Source organism: Pleurodeles waltl, chromosome 3_1 (genome assembly GCF_031143425.1).
Source record: "Pleurodeles waltl isolate 20211129_DDA chromosome 3_1, aPleWal1.hap1.20221129, whole genome shotgun sequence".
NCBI lineage: Eukaryota > Metazoa > Chordata > Amphibia > Caudata > Salamandridae > Pleurodeles > Pleurodeles waltl.
Genome location: NC_090440.1, coordinates 998026130 through 998046467, shown reverse-complemented (window position 1 = coordinate 998046467; position 20338 = coordinate 998026130). Strand labels below are relative to the sequence as shown.

The window sequence follows — 20338 nt, the reverse complement described above, 5'->3', positions numbered from 1 at the left end:
TTGATTTCTGCAAAATACTTACTTAAAGTTTGAAAAAAGGGTTATTCTGCTCTAGAATTACTTTGCAGATTGTTTTCCTCTCCTCATGCTGCATTTCTTAACGTTTTTGCAGACCCTTTTGTTTAATGAAGAGGAATGAAATAAAAAGATGAAGCTTTTCTTTATTCTTTAAAAAATCATGTACTCCTATTGCCTTTTCAGAATCATATTAGTGTAGTGAAATAAAATCTCATTAGGATAGTGAAAGGCATTATTGGCCTTTTATCAGGAACTTACACGGTTTGCTTGGTCAGTTCTCCTGTAGTAGAGGATTCTCACATCCGTCTAAAATTGTAGTTTCCCCGCCTTTCAATCCAGTCATTGCTTGTTCTGATCCCAACAACTTTGGCAGCAGAAGACTGTTTAGGTGATTGGGAGTATTTTGGAGCTAGTAGATTCCTGGCAATTATGTTATTGTTTAGTTTATCATGCACTGTAATGATGTTAGTGTTTACTTTATAATGCAATGTCACTTTTCCTTGTGGACATAATCATTCATAAAATGTTTGTATGTTTTCATCTTCTCCACACAACAGTCTGAGCAGCTGTTTTTGCTGCATGTGAATTACACCAACCTAAAATAACCTAAAACCACCTGGGCAATAGCTAAATTGTATTCCTAAGTCTTGATACTCCATATTAGTGAAAAGCTGAACATTTGCGGAAACAAAACAAAGAGACATGCTTCATCTTTGCAATGTTGCCTTTCACTCACATTTGATTTACAGAAACTTGACTGTTTCTTAGCCCCTTTTTTAGTTCCAATGCATTGATTCTCTCTATCATTGTGACATTTTCCTCAAAATCATGTCGGGTTTAGAAGCAGATTTTAACTTCTCCAGTCTTGATGCTTATACTTTCAGACTAGGAGTGAGTCCATCATGGACAAGTGGTTCCTCACCATCTCTTTCAACAAACTGAGCCCATTTCAAAATTCCCTTGTAGTATTCTGCTGCTTGCTAGTCTGGACTCAAGCATCTTACATTATGACGGATCCAACATAGAAAAAAAATACTTACATGGACTATAGTTATGCATGTCTTGTACGTTGCTTAGATTCACGTGCTTCACTCCCTCTTCCTGGTTGTAAGACTAATTCTCCTAACAGACCTATGTGAGGTTTGGTGTCATCTGGGAATTTTTTGTCTGAAAGTACATAAAGGTCTTTGGCTGTAGTTTACGCAATCACATTAATGTCAATGTTTTACTTCTAGTTCACTACATTGCATATTGTGAAAACATATACTAGGATTTCCCAGCTTGACGAAAGGGAATTATTGACACATGTGAATCTATCAAAGATATTAAGGAAGGAGAAACTATAGTTAAAAGTTACTTACTTTTGCTTATGGCTTGTTCACTTATAGATGTCCCTGTTTTACTTTCCATAACTCTGCACATAATGTGCACAGAGACTCTTTTTGTCGAGTAACAGGAAGGGGTTTTTATTGATTGTATTCTGAATTTCAATAATTTAACAATTGAAGTTCATGTTTTAGTTTAGTTTCAGCCACCTCAGTGGACTTCCATTAGGGTAAAGTAAAATAAAATTAATTAACCTCTCGGACTGATGGTTTTCCATGGTAATTTATTTTATAGACACAGACTCTCTTATTCGCATTTCACAAAATCACCTAAAATATTGTTTTGATTTAGTTTTTTGTCCTTTTTTTTTTAGAGCAGTGGAAGTATTCTTCACATTTTGACTCAGCACACAAGGTCAGAATATTACAATCCTTGGAGCTAAAATTGTTTATCCTCTATTATGTATCAATTCAATTACGTCAGTTCCTTTCATTTCAGATATGTCACTACATGCGCCTTTTCCTTCAACCGCCCAATACTTGCTACTGGGTCGATGGACAAAACTGTAAACATCTGGGAATTTACAAAGAAAGAAGATTTTGAAGGCAAGTAGAAGGTCCTCATCATAGTGCAAACATTCTATTAAAAATGTAGGTATATATCAACTAAATGTCCTAACGTTTAGTACTCCTTCACCTGCCTCTTCTCTTTTCCCGGTAGCCTAACACTACCTTTAGGCGGATCTAGTAATTGTACCATAGTTGTTCAGAAAAAGAGATCTCGAGGACTCACAGAATACTCTGTGTATTTACTATATTGCCAGGCTTGCACATTCTGCCATATTTTCAGGTGGCCTAGTATGTGTCTTTAAATGTGAGCTTTAATAACTGATGAAATATCCAGTGAGTTACGAGCCTTCCAACCACAACATAGTAAATCCTTATTATGTTTCCACAAGCCTCTTGGAATTGGATTAGTGAGGGAAAAAAAGCCAGGAAGTGTAAGCTGATTGGAGAAAGAGCCTTGAAAAGACATCACAACTAGGCAGCTTTCGTATCCCAAAGTGAACGAATTCGGCTGTGCCAGCGATGGGATCACAAGATTGACACAATGTCGGTGCATTTTGTTTTTTTAGACACTGTTTACAATATTCCTTGTCTTATGCCACTGTTGTGGGCTATTCATTAGTGGTCAAGGTAATTTGATTTAAGACCAAGCTAAAATATGTTTTGGACCTAAAACAGTTGGAAAGCAGCCATCCATTATGTTAGTAGGTTAGTGGTAGGGACCCCCAGAGAAAATGTATATAAGGTTTCAAGAAACCCCCAACAGCACTTGAGTGGGATGGCACACTGCACTTGTTTACACATGAGTGGCAAAAAACCCTGAAGAGCTAACACCTATAGCACAAAGAAGATAGTACCGTAGACCTCACTACAGAAGTAACTAATAAGCCATGATGCCGATCAAGAGCACACGGGATAGTAGAAAATAAAACATATGAAACATTGAGCATGGGCACAATAATAGGACAGGGACGAAACACATTCGAGCTCAGACCTGAGGATAAGGTGGTATGATGTTAGGTAGTTAGACATTAGTTCAGCAAGATCACAGCTGGAAAGATGTGTAGTAGACGATTATGTCACACATCAGCACACATTTGAGTTGAGCACAGATAGGAACTAGTACACTCATGAACCACACAACTCATTAAGAGATAAAAAAAGAACTATGGTATTTTCCGCTCCAGTCACGCGCATAGTACTATAGTTTATTTGTTTGTGTAAATGACTGAATATAAAAGAGATGTATGAAACAGTGATTGGATATGATTCCAAAGTGCAAATAAAGTTTTTGTAAAAAAATAAAAAATAAAAATAAAGGTTTGGCAGTGAGGACAATTTCTTGTCTTGCTAAATTTGATGTTGTACACTATATTATTCACTACCAAACTTACATAACCTTTAACTACAGTCTTTATAGTGGCTATCATGGGTTGTTCAAATCCATCTCCCAATTCGAGAGATACATGGCTAGAATTTAATGTGATTAATCACCAAAATGTGGCAGTGACAGTGCTAGGAAGGGTCTGGGGAAAATATATCTAGTCATGAGGGGTGATATCATGAGAAGCCGGGATGTGTGGGGCATATTTAAAGCCACTCAAGGGAATGGTGTATAAGCCAATACACCAACTCTGCATTGATCAATGGCCCAGTAAATGTTGTGTAACCCCTATAACGTCTGTAAATACCAACTCCCTGCATTGAACAAGGTCATGGGAGCTTTTATTGGTGCGGCTCCGCCTCAGGGTTCATCGTTGACTACAGTCGATAATAAATTTCAGTGGCTTCAGGCAGTAATGAACTTCAGTAGTCCCTGACGGTAACGAACCTCAGTAGCTCATTGGCAGTAAAGGGGTAGGGCAGTGAGCAGGGCATTGTTACTCACAGGTGTTTCACAGGGTTTCTTTTCTGTTACTTTACTTACCTTTGGATACTGCACCTGGACTTTGGGGCAAACTGTAAGATGGTAGGGAATTAGAGTGTTTGGAAATAAACCCATATCCTGACTAAACACTAGAGAGTTGCACGCAGTTTGTTGTGCCCAGCTGCAACCTTGCGACAGTTTTCCTTCCCTTTCAAGCGAGTCCCCTGACATAGAACGATTTCCCAAAAGATGTTCCTACAAAACACACTTAATTAAGGAGAAATGATCTTCCCGGAGGAAATGGTCGTGCTCCGAGGTTCATTGGAGCCTCAGTGCAGGGCCGTCCTAATGCCTCCTAAAACTAATGCATTATCTGAGCAGCAAAAGAAAACTGAGCCTGTTTTGATGATGAACATTTGGCACAACACCTCCATAGGGCCCAGTGGGTTGCCCCCAAGGAGGAACTTTTCATGTCCAACTCCAATGCTTTAGTCCTGCCCAACAACGATAGTGGCTGCCCACAGAATTATGATTCAGAGGCAAATAATCTACATCCTTCTTATAACACAGATACTGTCCTTATTTTGAACCACCTATGAAATGCCAGTGCCTATTCCCTTGATACTTCTTCAGTGGAAGTGTCTTTGTTCACTTCAGGTGTCTGCAAAGGAGCAGAATCACAAAGTCAAGTCAAACATTTTCACAGCTGGGGTTTTGATGACACAGTGGCACAATTCATCTGCATGACCCTCACACTGCATCACCACACTTTGATGCACTTCACTGGTTTTCCTTGAGATGTCCATGCAACTCTCATAGGCATGACATTTGTTGGTGAGCAACTTTTCAGAGAGAAGACAGGCTGCTTCTTGGAACTTTCAAGAAAAGCAACCCCATGGCATGTTTGCTAGGCATAGCCTCTCTAATGAAGCAATGTCACTAGCAAGCCCAAAACATTTGGGACTGGCCCACGGTTCAACAGTCGTATCAGCATCAAACTTATCAGCTTGAAGAGACGCACCTATTAACATATAACTCCTTCTGATGCAAAGGTGGGTCTAGAAGACACCAGCAAAAGCAGGAACTCCAGTCAAAGCCATCTTGTGCTGACTCTGGTTCATCAAAAACTATAATGCCCTGCTACATTACCTTCTTATGTGGGGTGGGGAAAGTTAACATTTTTCTACCAGTTACTGTCCGTTACATTAACAGGCAGGGTGGTGTGAGGTTATGAACTTTGTTGAGAGGGGATTTGTATGTGGCAGTGTGCTGAGCAGCAGGATATTTTTCCAGTAGTAGCAAACCTTGCAGGAAATCTCAGTGAAAGAGCAGATGTTTTAAGTAGTCTCTCCTTGGAAGACCATGAGTGAGACCTTTTTTCAGAAGACAAAGAAGTAATATTGGCTACTTTGAGGTGTTTATGCACAAAACTCTTTACAACAGCCCAGAAAGGATTTGTTTTCAATTTTGTGCATACACTGTCTTGTGAATGGTTTGCTTGGTAATGCCTTCGGGTTCAGTTGGTTGAAGGGCCTTCTTAATGCATTCCGACAGAACACATTTCCGACAAGAATCCTGCAGATGTAGCAGGAGGAATAAGCACATTTGATCCTGATCCAGCCAGACTTTGTGATGAGAGTTTGGTACAATGATTTGTTGACAAGGTGCATTCAGCTGCTCCTTTCTCTCCTGTACTGTTGAGGGACTGCTCTCACAGGTGGAAGGTAAGGTTTTCCACCGGTGCCCCCAGATACAGCAGCTGAAGGGAATGAGGTTAAATGCTTCTATCTGGAACTCTTTTGCTTGCTGTCGGAAGTTACAGACAACATCTTGGCCGCCAGAAAACTTAACCTCAAAATGCATGTACATGGGCTACTGCAACAAGGTTTGTTTCAGTGATGTGAGTCTGAAGGTCTGAACCGATTTTGTGATATTGCCTTGTGCACCCTAAGTGGCTAGGGTATGCCCTGACATGGGTCCAGTGCTTGTTGTGCCACTGGATTCAAGCTAGCCTGGCTGATGAAGGGTTATACCCTGAAACCAGTCCCAGGATGCTTGAATCCTTTCCAGGGAGGACTTGGCTTGGCAGTTTGGGCAGACTGATTTGCATATAGCTGGGTCTGAAGTGGGGTGACGTGGCAAGCAAAATAACAATGGTTTAGGAGCCAAAATGGCGGCCGGGATGGACGCCTAAACGAGCGCTCCGTCCAGGGCACGCCAGAAAACATCCTGTAGGGCGCCCCCCGGAACCCCACGCACAGATCGGGAAGGGCGGACCGCTCTGGGCGCATCAGAGCGTCCTGCGGGGGCTTCGCGCTGGCCGGACTGTGGCCGCGCCACCGGAATCTGCCCGCGGGCTCTGAAGCCGCGGGGTGCGGGCCCTTACCCGGCCGGGGACGCTGGAGGGGGGTGCCGTGCTGGCGGACCCGGGCGCGCCTCTTCTCGGTTGCGCCCTCGATCATTGGCCGGCGCCCGCCGCACGGGCACTAGGACCCGGGAGCCGCGATCGGCGCTCCCGCAGCGTGAGAGGAGCCTGCAGGAGATGACGCCAAGAGCCCAGGCGGGGCCCGCGACGCTGCGTCGCCCCGAGCGGGGGCAGAAGAGGAACAACCACTCCATCGGACGGGCAGGCTCGCCCGAGAGCAGGCGGTTCGCGCCGTGGATTTCGGCCCAATGGGGGCCCAGGAAAAGGGCTGCGTCAACCACAGAGAGACGTTGAGGTGAGGGGAGACCTGCCGGGGGAGGCACGGCTCAAGTGGGGGGGAGCCACCATTAACTCTCCCCCTCCCCACCCTCTCCACACTCCTACTTCTGCCGCTGTGCGGCTCTAAAATGGCGCTGCATGCTACCTGAACTTGGGAGGTGCCCCACTCCCGGTGATCTATGCAAGGGCACCACTGACCCTGCCCGGAAAGGCCGATTCGCCCCGGAGTAGGGCCTACACTGGGCGCGGAGGACACTTACCTGGGCCCCATGGCACAACTGCGAAAAAGTGTGAACAGACTTCCTCTCGCTCCCACGGATCTCTGCCAGTGATTGCACGAGGGAATGCGGAGCCCGCCCAGGGGCCAAACATCCGCTCCCCTCCGGTAACCCGCCCTACTACGCTCCTTGTTGCCATCGCGCCCGCCCCCCTGGGGGCGCTGCTGCTGCCTAGCCCTATCGCTGCTTCTGGGGGAACTTGTATCCTAATGCAACACACACAGGACTCATCCTCACAAGGGGTGCAACACTCTGCTTCGCGGCGACCCAGTGGCGAGTACAACGGGCGCACTGTCGTCCCCCGAGTACATAGATGCACGAGCTGGACACTCAAAAGCTAAGAATAAGCTCCTCCTTAGCTCTACTAACTAACGTCATACCTGGAGTGTAAAAGGGCACGTCATACTGAGAACAGCAATCAAAAGGTTGGTCCACTGAATAGTCTGCGCTAAGCCGTACGCAACAACATCCCACAAGGTAATTCCTAATCAGCCACAATGGCTGGCAGGGCCAAATCATCCAAGAACCTGGACCGGGAAGACGCGGAAGGAGACGAGGAATGGCAAACCTCTGCCTCAAGAAAGCGGACCAGGAGGCGCGCCAGGGGCCAACCTAACAACCAACAAGTAGCAGAAGAAAGAGCAAGAGTACTGAAAGAGACTCCCCTGCTCATGCACAGCAACTTTGCGTTGGTTAGGAAGCCCCCTGAGATGGGCACGGACTCTGACACGGCTAGCTCCGTATCCACAATAACAGGCGAGCTAGGTGGGCCGAGGATCACCCCCAGATCCGTGGACGAACTTTAATCGCACTCAACTGCTCCTACGGACTCCCCCTTTAACAAATAGCTATGTCAAAGGGGCAGTGACCAAGAGGGCCAAGCTCAGGGACCAGGACCCATGTACAGAGGGATATCCCAGACACCCTTATGGCGCCACACAGGAGAAATAACATAGACCAGTTTGTCATAGTAACATGGAATGTGAGGGGCCTGGGAGCGCCGAGTAAACGGACCAGAGGACACGCAGGCCTTAGGCGAATAGGAGTACACATTGCCATCCTGCAAGAGACGCACATGCTAGAGGCGGACCTGCGGGAGCTACGCGTGAGATGGGGGGGCAGCTCATAGGCACTACATACTCGGCTTTCGCGAGGGGGGTGCTGATCTGGATTGCAGCCGGGGTCCCATTCCTCCTATCGGCTCACAAGATAGACCAAGGAGGTAGATACGTGGTAGTGGAAGGCCGGCTGGACGGCAGACAGTTAGCTGTAGTGTGAATATATGCTCCAAATAGCGGGATTGCAGGATTCCTTGGCTCTCCCACGCCGACACTACTGACAAATCCAATGGCTCCGGCCCTCTGGGGCGGAGACTTCAATAGCACTCCAATAGCGACACTAGACAGATCCCACGGCCAAGCGAGCTCGATGGTAAATAGGAAAACCCCAGGCCCACTGCAGGAATGGGCAGGCACTATGAGACTACATGACTTATAGGGCATCCGCAACAGAGGGAATACTCATTCTACTCAGTCCCACACAAAACCCACACTTGAATAGATATAATATGGGGCACCCAGGACATAGGAGCACTGGTCGGTGAGGCAGAATACCTAGCGAAGACACTGTCGGATCATGCACCACTGAGAGTTACACTGAACTGGGGCAGGACACGACAGGCGATCCCCACATGGCGACTGCAAGTGGAAGCTTTACAAGACCAAGCATTCGCCGAAACACTGAAATCCACACTAAGTCAGTACTGGGAAGCAAATGCCATGACCGCAACATCACGAGCTGTAGAGTGGGATGCACACAAGGTAGTGATCCGCGGACTATGCATATCATCCACGTGGGGAGTAAGACGCACCTTGCAGACGGAAACTGGCAAATTAGAAAAGGAGCTTAGAGCGGCAGAGGCAGCAGTAGCGCGAGGAGAAATTCCCCACACAGTCCTAAAAGAAAGGCGCTCAAAATACAACGATGTTGACAGCAAACTCTGCCACGATTATAACTACCATCTAATGCGTCTGCAAACAGAAGGGGACAGATCGAGCAGAATGCTGGCGTGGTTGCTACGCGAGGATAGACAGCAGTCCCCAATCGGGGCCATTCAAACTGGCATGGCTATCACACAAGCTGAGATAAACGGAACGTTTAGAGAATACTACTCAAACTTATATACCAAACGCACCTCATGCACCTCCCCGCAACTCGAGTCCTTTCTCGCGGGATCTCTCCTACCGCAGCTCGCACAAACTGACAGGGAAATAATAGAAGCCCCCCTGACAATGGGAGAAATAGAATTAGCCCTAGCGCAGATGCCCAGGAATAAAGCGCCTGGCACAGACGGCCTCCTATTGGAGTACTACACTGCCTACTCGTCTTGCCTAAAACCCCACCTGCTGAAGGTGTTCGAAGAAGCGTGGGCTAATGAATACCTGCCCACATCACAGAGAGAAGCCATGATAGTGGTGCTCCCCAAACATGGCCGCGACCCCACAGATGTTAAATCCTACAGACCACTATCGCTCCTAAACTTAGACTGCAAAATACTAGGTAAAATTTTGGGGAATAGACTACCCCCTATCATGCATACCATAATACACGACGATCAAAACGGCTTTATACCAAGGCGCAACACCTTCTTAAATATTCATAGATTATTGAGCATAATGGGAGACACCCCCCCAGATGCATACGAAGAAATGGTGCTCTCGCTGGACATTGAAAAGGCGTTCGACACGCTGGAGTGGGACTTTCTGCTGTCCACAATGAGCCGCATGGAAATAGGCCCCAATTACATACGCTGGGTCCGGACACTGTACTCTAGCCCTCAAGGCAGGGTGAAGACGGGCAGGGTGATCTCCGACAGTTTTCCGATCACTAGGGGCACAAGACAGGGCTGCCCACTATCCCCGCTACTGTTTGCAATAGCAATGGAACCGTTAGCGACAAGAGTACGCTCCATGGAACGCAGCTGGAGAATAGTCAGGGACGGGGTCCACCACACAATCTCGCTTTATGCAGATGATGCATTAATATATATCCGGAAAGGCTACGAGGTTGTCCCCTCAGTAATATCTCTACTTGCTGAGTTCGGAGCCCTGTCGGGCCTGGTGGTGAACTAGGAAAAGTCATGTGCGTTCCCGCTAGTAAAGTGGCCACCCGAAAGGCAAGGGCCCCCCCTGTTGGGGCGCCTGAAATGGTACTTTGAAACGTTTAAGTACCTCAGGATAAACATATACCATAACACAGAAGATCTCAGAGACGGGAACCTGGGTAGGGCGCTGGCCTCCATAAAAGGTTCGCTGCAGTTTTGGAACAAGCTACCGCTCTCCCCGCCAGGGAAGATGGCGATCGCGAACATGCTGATTCTGCCCAGGCTGCTATACTACTTTGCGGCCCTACCGATCATTATCCCCAAAAGCTTCTTTGGTAATTTGAATACAGCGCTGCTGCAACTCATTTGGGGCGGGGCAGAGCCCGGGTGGCTCTAACCACGCTGCAGCGACCGGTGGACGTGGGTGGCATGGGGGCCCCCAACTTCGAACGCTACTACGCAGCCGCACAGCTGCAGTGGGTTCAGAACTGGATCCTCAGACCGGCGCTGGCGGAATCCGTGCAGCTAAAGACCTGGTTAAAAGAAACCCCCCTGTTAAAGTGGCTAGCATCCAAACATCCCAAGGCAAACACTGCTAACCCACTGCTGGCAGTGACGCACGCCTGCTGGGTTAAATATGTGCAAAGTGGGGGTTTCAAGCTCCCCTACTCCCCATACATTCTGTTGGATCACCTCCCGGAGTGTACCGGGGCGAGTAAGCAAGCGTCAACAGTGTGGACAGAGGCGGGTGCGCAGACAGTGGGCGACTGCTTTGAAGACGGCAAGCTAATGTCGTTCGAGGCCCTGCAGGCTCTCACCGAGATAAGTCTCGGCCAATTCCTCACATACCACGCCATATGCCACGCAATTAAAAACACGTGGGGGGCAGGTACCACAGAACCAGAATCCTCCCCTGTAATCCATCATATTCTACAATATGATGCCCAAATAAAAGTAACATCAAGTCTATACAAAATCCTTAATAAACCCCCCGAGCTGCATGCGGAGAGAGCCAGGGAGAGATGGAACTCCGTTCTCCCTGGCCCGATCACACAAGCCGAGTGGCCGAACGCTCTGCACCATGCCTGAGGAGTGTCAAGGAACCCCAGATTCAGGTACACCCAGTTCAACTACACACATCAAACATACTTGTCCCCTGCTAGGATAAAGCGAATGTTCCCTGACTCTGAACCGACATGCCCTAGATGTAAAGCGCCGTTAGCACACTTCTATCACATGGTCTGGGAGTGCCCCAACATACAAAAAGCATGGATGGAGGTGGTTCAGGAGATCTCCAAACTAACGGGGCTTGCACTGGCAGCAGAACCCAAATCCTGCCTACTGGGGCTGAGGTCAAGATCTAAAAAACAAAGACACTTGCACAAATTCGTAGACCTAGCCTGCTTGATGTACAAAAGATTGATAGCTATGCATTGGAAGGCGCCCATAGCACCCGATCGGAAATCTTGGTGCACCCTAACATTACGCTGGGCCCGCACGGAATACCAGGTACTAAAGAAGCTGGCGCGGGAGGGACAACAGCCCACGGGGTGTGTCGCTCGGGAAACATTGGTAACTAAACTTGAGGCCAAAAATGATCATAAGCCCCCATGAACTGGGGAATGCACAGATTGAATAAGCAGCACAAATTCCCCTCCGCACCCCCCACAAAAGCACAATACAACGCACGGCATACCAACACCGAACAGGTTCGTTCACCCCTTCCCTATCACGCTAACAGTCCACTAGCTCACCGGCACAAGAATATCTATAACACACAGGGCAAACATCCAAGCTCCGTTATTATCAGTATTTGCAGGGCCCACCCCGAGCCACCACCAGGCGAAAAGCGGTACAGATCCAGCAACAAAGGGCCCACACTGGTCACACGCGCGACCCCCCATCAGCTATTTATCATACGCTAAAGTTTTCAGCTAATGCAGCAAGTAATGTCACTGAAGGTTAAATAGTGTTCCGAGACGTGTTTAATGTGTGGGGTTTGGGGTTGTTACATGTTTTCTTCTTAAGCAGATAAATGGGATCCTGCGGATAACAATTGTACAGCTTGTTACGTGTATCTGAAATATAAAACCAATAAAATATTTTTTTTTTAAACAAAAAATGATGGTTTAAACCCAGATCTGTGACTAGTGGTGAGTGTTTGAAAAGTTTCATCACTCCGTCCATCATTTTATTTTGTAACATTGCCTTGTACGTCCTTAGTGACTAGGGTATGCCCATACGTGGGTCCCTTGCTTGCTGGACCACTGGCTTCAAGCTAGCCTGGCTGATGAAGGGTGATACCCTGAAACCTGTCCCAGGATGCTTGAATCCTGTCCAGAGGGGACCTGGCTTGGCAGTTCGGGCTGGACTGCTCCCAATGGGAGCAGGGTCATGACTGATTTGCATATAGCTGAGTCTGAACTGGGGTGATGTGGCAAGCAAAATAACAATAGATTAAACCCAGATCTGTGACTAGGGGTGAGTGTTTGAAAAGTTTCAACACTCCGTCCATCATTTTATTTTGTGATATTGCCCTGAACTGATTTTTAGGAAACTGGCCCTTGTTGCAGCTAGCCCCCCCCCCCCCCTCCCACTGTTTGCCTGATATTGATGCTGACTTGACTGAAAGTGTGCTGGGATCCTGTTCACCAGGCCCCTGCACCAGTGTTCTTTCCCTTAAACTATACCATTGTTTCCACAATTGGCACACCTATGGCACACAGACAAGTCCCTTGTAAAAGGTACTAGTGGTACTAAGGGTCCTGTGGCCAGGGAGGGCCCCTAAAGTCTGCAGTATGTGTTCTGCCACCCTAAGGGACCCCTCACCAAACACTTGCACACTGCTATTGCAGATTGTGTGTGTCGGTAGGGAGAAAAAGGCAAAGTCGACACAGCATCCCTCTCAGGGTGCCAAGTCCACAAAACACTGCCTGTGGCATAGGTAAGTCACCCCTCTAGCAGACCTTATACCCCTAAGGTAGGGTGCACTAGCATAGCTGCATGAGCAATATGCCTCTACAGTGTCCAAGTCCATTCTTAGACATTATAAGTGCAGAGTGCCATATAAAGTACATGAGCTGGGAGTTAGTCATTACGAACTCCACAGCTCCATGATGGCTTCACTGAAGGCTGTGAAGTTTGGTCTCAAACTTCTCAGCCCAATAAAGCCACACTGTTGCCAGTGTTGGATTTATTGTAAAACGCACACTGAGGGCATCTTAAAGATGCCCCATGTATTTTACCCAGCCCTCTAGTGTAGGGCTGATTGGTCTGTGCCAGGCTGCCACTAGCGGACAAGTTTCTGACCCAATGGGGTGAGGGTGTTTGTGCTCTCTGAGGCCAGAAACAAAGCCTGCTCTGGGTGGAGGTGTTTCCCACCTCCCTCCTGCAGGAACTGTAGCACTTGGCCTTGAGCCTCAAAGGCTCAGGCCTCCTGTTACAGTGCCCCAGGGCATTCCAGCTAGTGGAGATGCCCGCCCCTCCTGGACAAAGCACCACTTTTGGTGGGAAGTCCAGCAGGAAAATTAGGTAGACCAAGGAGGAGTGACCACTCCAGCTTAGACCACCTCTAAAGTGTCCAGAGGTGACTTTACCCCCTCCCCCGCAGAATCCTCCATCTTGGTTTGGAGAACAGGGGCCAATAGGGTTAGGTCTGTGTCCTCTCCCCAAAGGGAGTGGACACCGGAAAGGTGTAGTCATCCTCAGGAACAGTAGCCATTGGCTACTGCCCCCTGGCTGCTGTAATGCCCCATAATCCAGGATTTAAGGGCTTCCCTGAACCTAGCTCATCAGATTCCTGGCGACTTCAAGAAGACGAGAAGAAGAAGGACTGCTAAGCTGTCCCCCAGCAGAGAAGACTGAAGACACCAACTGATTTAGCCCCAGCCCTACTGGCCTGTCTCCAGCTTCTGAAGCCCCTCCTACAAAAAGGTGATGCATCCTGCAGGACCAGAGACCTCTTAAAAGCCTCAAGAGGACTGCCTGCACACCAGAGGACCAAGATTTCCTGTGGAAGCGGCCCTGTCCAGAAAGAAACTCCAGCAAGGAACTCCAGAACTTCCCCGGATCCGCAAGCCCTGCCCACTCTGTACCTGACACCTACGGCCCGTGTCCAGGTGGCCCTATGGCGTAGAGCTGGTCCCCAGGCGATTATGACCTAGAGTCCATCCTGGGTTGACCCCTCCTATCCAGCACAACAACGCCTGCAGACTAAATCCAGAGGACCCACCTACCTGTGAAGGATCCGGGGAAAGATGCCCAATGCCAAGAGGTACCCTGCACCCGCAGCCCCTTGGCCTTGGCGAACCTGACATCCAGTGCAAGAACGTGTACAGGCGACCCCCCTCACTGTCTAGCCTGTGGTTTCTCTGAACCGACCTCCTGGACCCAGCCTGCAGTCTACTTGTGACCCTGGCTTTCCCCTATTGCAAAGCATTGGGAGGCCGATGCTAAATTTGCACCCTGTACCTGGCCCCCATGTGCCACTGAGTGTGTGTGTTTGGTGCTGATCTGTGGCCCCCCGGAGCTCTCCTAAACCCCTAAGTCTGCCCTCTGAAGACACAGGTACTTGCATGCCAGCAGGCCTGATTCTGAGTGCCCCCAGTCTCTATAGGAGCCCATTTTAAATTTTGCAACAACTTTGGCCTCTGCACCCGGCCCCGCGTTGCTGGTGGTAGGTGTTTGGGGTTAACTTGACCCTAACCTGTGGACATCCTAACCCCCAGAGACTGGAACTGTAAGTCTTGTACTTACCTTGGAACTGTACTAACTTTTTCTCCCCCCCCCCCCAGAACTGTCCTTGAAAATTGCAGTGTCAATGTTTAAAACAGATATTTGCTATTTTATCCAAAAAAAAAGTTTTACTTGCCAAATTGAAACTAAAACTTGCCAAATAGAAACTAAGTGGTGTAGATACATATGCTTGCTACTTACTTGCAAATGTACTTACCTGCAAACTGAATCTTGTGGCTCTAGACATAAAGTAAGAAAAATATTTTTGCTATATAAAAAAACATTGGCTTGGGAGTTAGTCATTGAGTGTGTGTTCCCTTTATTGCCTGTGGTTGCACAACAGATGCTTTGTACAATCCTCTGATAAGCCTAAGTGCTCGACCACACTGCCACAAAAGAGAGCATTAGTATTATCTACTTTAGCCTCTGTTAAGCCTCCGGGAAAACCCTGGACTCTGTGCACACTATATCTCATTTTGATGTAGTATATACAGAGCCATCTTCCTACGGTAAACATATCATGCTTTTCTGTATTTATTGCTGTCCTAGATGCTTTACCTGTCCTTTACACACAGCTCAGTGGGGCGCAAAAAAGGTTCCATGAACTGAAACCAGTGCCCACTTGGGGCTTATGCACTCCGATGTTTTCACATCTGGAGAGCAAGAAGTTGTGGCGGAGGTAACACCGCAAAACCTGCAGTGCTGAAGAGCTATTGCTAGAGAAAAGGTTTCCGGATCCAGTCCGGCACCAGGAGGATACACATTAGGTGAGGAACCTCGGAAAAAGAGAATGGCTTGATCAGAATATCGTTATTGATGGTAAGTAACTTCTTCCACATGGACCTTTCCATTCTGCTTAAAGGAAGTTATACATTGACACTAGAGTGACTGGGATAGTATTGAGTGTGTGGACCTGGACATTGAGCGTGACTCAAACTGGTTTAGGGTGTCTGTTTGTTCAAAGGTCATTAGGCGGTGAATTATGGTCGTTTCTATAAAGGATTGCTATGTTTATGAACTCAGATTGCCCAGTAATGTGTGTGATTCATAGCACTGTAGGAAAGGTACCAGAATAGTGCAGCTAGTGCAGGTGAGAACATTCTCTTTTCCGCTGGAAATAAAATACTCTTGGATTTACATTATTTGAAACTGAACACAAAGCCGTTTGTGGCTAATTATTTGCAGTTATTCATTGTCCTACTCTGGTTTTCCAAGGCGGTCAGGCGGATAACACATGCACGCCATCTGTTCAAGTTTGGACCGAGGATGAAGTCTCAGCGTGGCTGTCTGCGAAGGATTTGCCTGATCTTGTTCAGGTTTTCAAGCTCAACAACATAGATGGAAAAGAGCTGTTATTGCTCACAAACGAAAGTCTGAAAAATGAGCTACATGTTGGTAAGTACTCAAACCAAAAAGTGTTTTTATTGATTTCACACTAACAGTCAGCCTCCTAGTCCTAGGTGACTTGCTAGTAGGTTTTACAAATATTCTAACATTAATGAAGCCCCTGCAATTCCGACCTCAGTTTGAACTCTGCGACCCAGGCCTTCTTTGTGGTTGATCTCTGTGGTCCTGGGCCACATATCACCAGAGAAAGAATAACCTGGTGCAACACCAACCAAAGCTCTTTTGAATTGTTTTAAACCTTTCAATGGTTAAAATAATAGCTTAAGAACGCCACACAGGTAGGTTCTATTATTCTGGATTAATGATTTCCATTGTTTGTGTTACATGTTGGGCTTTGATAGTCCTCAGTTCAGTCTGCTTGAATATTTTAATGAATGAAATAAGAAAAAAAATCAAAAAAAGCTTATGGTCACTTAAATCTAATGTGATATTACATTCTCTCTCATTTATAGAATACCATGATTCCCTATTGTTTCATTTTGTGTAAAATCTATGCAACAATAGAAACAGAACTCATTTTAAAAACCCCTAGTGATCATTCTATTAACCTTTTAAATTAGTTTTATTTTATAAGGAAGGAGATCTTGTTACCATAGTAAGATGAATGCTTAAAATTCCGTACAAGGGGGGCATGGCTAAGATAGCAGCCGTTTAGAACACTCGGTCGGGCTTCTCTGTCCTCCTGCCACCTATACAAGCCTCTATTGCTGGTCTCGGGAGCCGTGGGGACTCGCCCATTTGAGACAGATCAATTGTTCAGAGGAGAGGCCGAAATGATGCCGGCTGTTGGTCGTTTTTAGCCCCCCTGCAGCAGCAAAATGGGGACTACCTTTTTGATGGGCTTTCAAAGTGGCTCATAGACCAGTAGTTGTGGCGGGGCTCCTGCAGTGGTGAGCGGATGATCAGGGGTGACTGCGCTCATCTGCGAGTCAGCGGCCTGTGCTTCGCCTGTGGACAGCGGTCCATGCACAGCACCTGCAGTGAAAGACTGCCTTCTGGATCCTATGAAGACGGGCTGCCTCTCTTAGACTTCGGCCCATATTTATACTTTTTTTGCACTGCATTTGCGTCATTTTTTGACGCAAAAGCGGCTCAAACTTACAAAATCCATTTGTATTTTGTAAGTTTGCGCCGATTTTGCATAAAAAAACAACGCAAATGTGGTGCTAAAATAGTATAAATATGGGCCTTAGTGAACTGGTGGTATGGTGTACTAATGGAGCACTGGGGGGATTGTTCCCTTCTAACTACAGGAAGTGAACAGAGGCACCCTCTGGTGAGCCTGATTGGCGCGTCCTAGGCTGGCATCACCACAGCTCATGCACTGACCTGCCCTGAAGGGTCTCCTACATGAGGGATGCTAGTGGCACACCATCGCTCTCCTGGTTGTCTGGAGCTGCGGTGGGGCTGGGCCCTGCTCCCTGCCTGGGCTGTGGCATGTTCCAACGGACACAAAAAAATATACTTTGCGGATGGTGTGCGCTATGCTTTGGCTGACCACATCCGCGTCCAGCACCAACACAGCCTGACCCCCAATACAATTCTTAAGAATAGCCCTTCGCCATGACAGGGGTATGGAAGAAGAAAGACCACTCCGTAAAGGACTTGCATGCTCGCACCTCAGGGTTCTTGCCAATAGATGGCCCGCTGCCCCAACGTTGTCGACGGCGATGCATAACAGACTCAAGGAGACGCTATTAACAAGAACATTTATGGAGGCGGTCTTCATTTCCTTACGTGAGGACTTCCAGTCAGTGTAATGCAAACTCCAGCAGGACCTCCAAGATGTCAAGCATGACCTGGAAGAGGTGTTCAGTAGGGTCTCAGCACTCAAAGGCAACAAGATTGTGCGGAGAGAAGAGGTTGAGCAGCTGCAACAGTAAGGCCTGTGGCTGCAGGAGCAGCAGGTGACCCTACAGGCCCACACCGAGGACTCAGGGAATTCCTCTTGTAGGAAAAACATCTTCATCTGCAGAGTGCCACAGATGCCAGAGGGCTCAGGCGTAATTGATTATGTACAGGCCCTATTCCTTCACATCCTGGAACCTTTGAAGGAGACCAGCTTACAGTTGGACAGGGTACATAAAGTTGGGCGAACTGGCACCTGTGGGGGCCACTCACCGCACATTCTTTCATGGGTACACAATTTTCAGTTAAATGAAACCATCCTTAACAAGGCAAGAGGAGCCCTCCGTGTGCAGTGCAGAATTCCTCAGAAGTGAAGGAGGCTCATACAACTGGGGTCGCCTACTCCCATTGTTTTCTGTTGGGATGATGCCTTACACCAACTCAAGACCCTAAACGTGGCCCGCTAACTCTTTAATTTCCCAAAGGACACTGACTGGGGTCCCACCCAATTGGCCCAAAAACTTCGGGAGAGACAACAACACTGCTGGCATCTGGTCGGGGGAGGGGGATACCCATGGGCCTCCACCCGGATCCCAAAACTATAGCCCTGGAGAGACATGCAGTAATTAATCCCTTGGTGAGGGACACTGACTGCCCTAACACCAGCTAAATGTGGGCCCTGTCCAATGCTGGCATAGAGTCTCAGACTGCATGGCTGAGGCATGCTACCTGTGCCACCCGTGGGGGGAGGCAGTGGGGGGCAGAGCTGTGGTTCCAGGATAGTGGATGCAGAGTAACTTGACCCCTGTCTCAGGATCTTTCAGGAGACCACCCAGAAGACTGCCAGTTGTCAGTGGACTATTAACTTGTTCTTATGTATATGTTGTATTTGGGCGTTCACAATGGGAGAGTACTCATTTTCATAAAGAGTTGCACTTGCGCTCAGACCATATCCGCCCATGTTCACTGCATTACACCACCTTCCGAGCTCCGACCGCATTGCACTACATTTACATGACGGCTGACATGTTCTAACACCTGATCTTTCTTGGGCCCACAGTACCTAAAAGATTCTTTCCCTCAATGCCAGAGGGCTTGACGCCATAAAGAAGAGAGCTGTGCTGTTCTACCCAGAGCTTAATGGCAGGGACTTATGTATCCTCTAGGAAACGCACCTTATGCCTTGGGATTGGCATGGACTGAAACCACCATACTACCCAAGCCAATACTTACCCTCCAATCCCACTAAGACACGAGGAGTTTCTATTCTGTTTACCTGTTTCTTCAAGGGGACTACAAGTGACAACATTTCAGAAATTCAGGGAAGGCTACTTGCATACTGTCTACAAATGGGGGGCTCTCTCCTTCACCAGAAGGATACTGAAAATGTGCAATACTAGACACCCTAGAGTCCCCCGACCATGTGGTTTTCATTGGGGCAATCTTAACTTGGTGCTGAACATTCAGTGAGATCGTTCTAGTCAATAATATGGGCAGAATGCGGGTTCTGTCTTGGAGAGGGGTGCAGAATCTACACTAGGTCAGTCTGGAAGACATATGGAAGTTAGGTCATCAGCAGACTCTGGACCTACCATGCTCCAAGTAATGAAACTCATGCCAGAATGGACGATTTTTTAGGAACACTGGCGTTACAGGCCGAGGTAAAAGAGATTGAACCTACAGCTCTGTCCGATCATGCACTCCCTTTAAGGGTCGACACACCTCCATGGCAGGCCCGTCTTTGGAGGTTGGACATTTCGGCAACTATAATTGCCTTCTTAGAGACCAACAACACTGCTGTCTGAGCAGAATATGTAATGCTGTGCCTCAGACACATGTTTTACACGGGGGGGAAATGTCAGACTGCTCGCCTACAATCTGGGATAAGTGCCAGGCTGAGAGGGTGGGTGTAGTCTGAGCTCCAGACAGCACCAAAACTTCTGAAGATGCGGGCATGGTGCCAACCTTAGGGAGTTTTACTCCTCAGGTTCCTAGAGGCACGATTAGGGCCTCTTATACCATTTCCGGTGGATCCAGACTAGTCCGAGTTTATTCCTCACCAACAATAAGGGGACCCCACCAATGAGTCTTACACCTGGTGGACAAGGCAAAGCACTTGCAGTGATAGGTGATGCTCTTGGTGATAGATGCTGAGAAGGCCTTCGACAGAGTACATTATCCCCATCTGGAGTCCACTGTAAGCCACCTCGGCTTTGGAACCAGGTTCCGCATTGGATTTTTGGCAGCTATAATGAGATACTAGAGCAGTAATTCGTGTCATTGGTCAACTGTGAAACCCTTTCCCCATAGCCAGAGGGACTCGACGGAGTTTGCCCACTGTTCGCCCTCTTCTTTGCCTATATATGGTGTCCATGGCCCAAAAGGCTAGAGACGATTCCCTGATTAAGGGCATTCAGTTCAGGTGGGACATACACACCGCACATCCTTATTCAGATGATGTCCCTGTAGTGCTTTTAGACCCCTACA

General features: G+C 47.8%; 1 protein-coding gene across 1 annotated transcript in view; it reads left to right on the top strand.

Annotated features, from left to right (window-relative positions):
- WDSUB1 (WD repeat, sterile alpha motif and U-box domain containing 1) overlaps positions 1 to 20338 on the top strand; it is a 357702-nt gene that overhangs the window by 261955 nt on the left and 75409 nt on the right. Inside the window, exons 7-9 of the mRNA XM_069224186.1 lie at positions 1718 to 1758; positions 1843 to 1949; positions 15812 to 15991. Of these exons, the coding sequence (XP_069080287.1) occupies positions 1718 to 1758; positions 1843 to 1949; positions 15812 to 15991 (328 nt within the window). The remainder of the gene's footprint in view (positions 1 to 1717; positions 1759 to 1842; positions 1950 to 15811; positions 15992 to 20338) is intronic.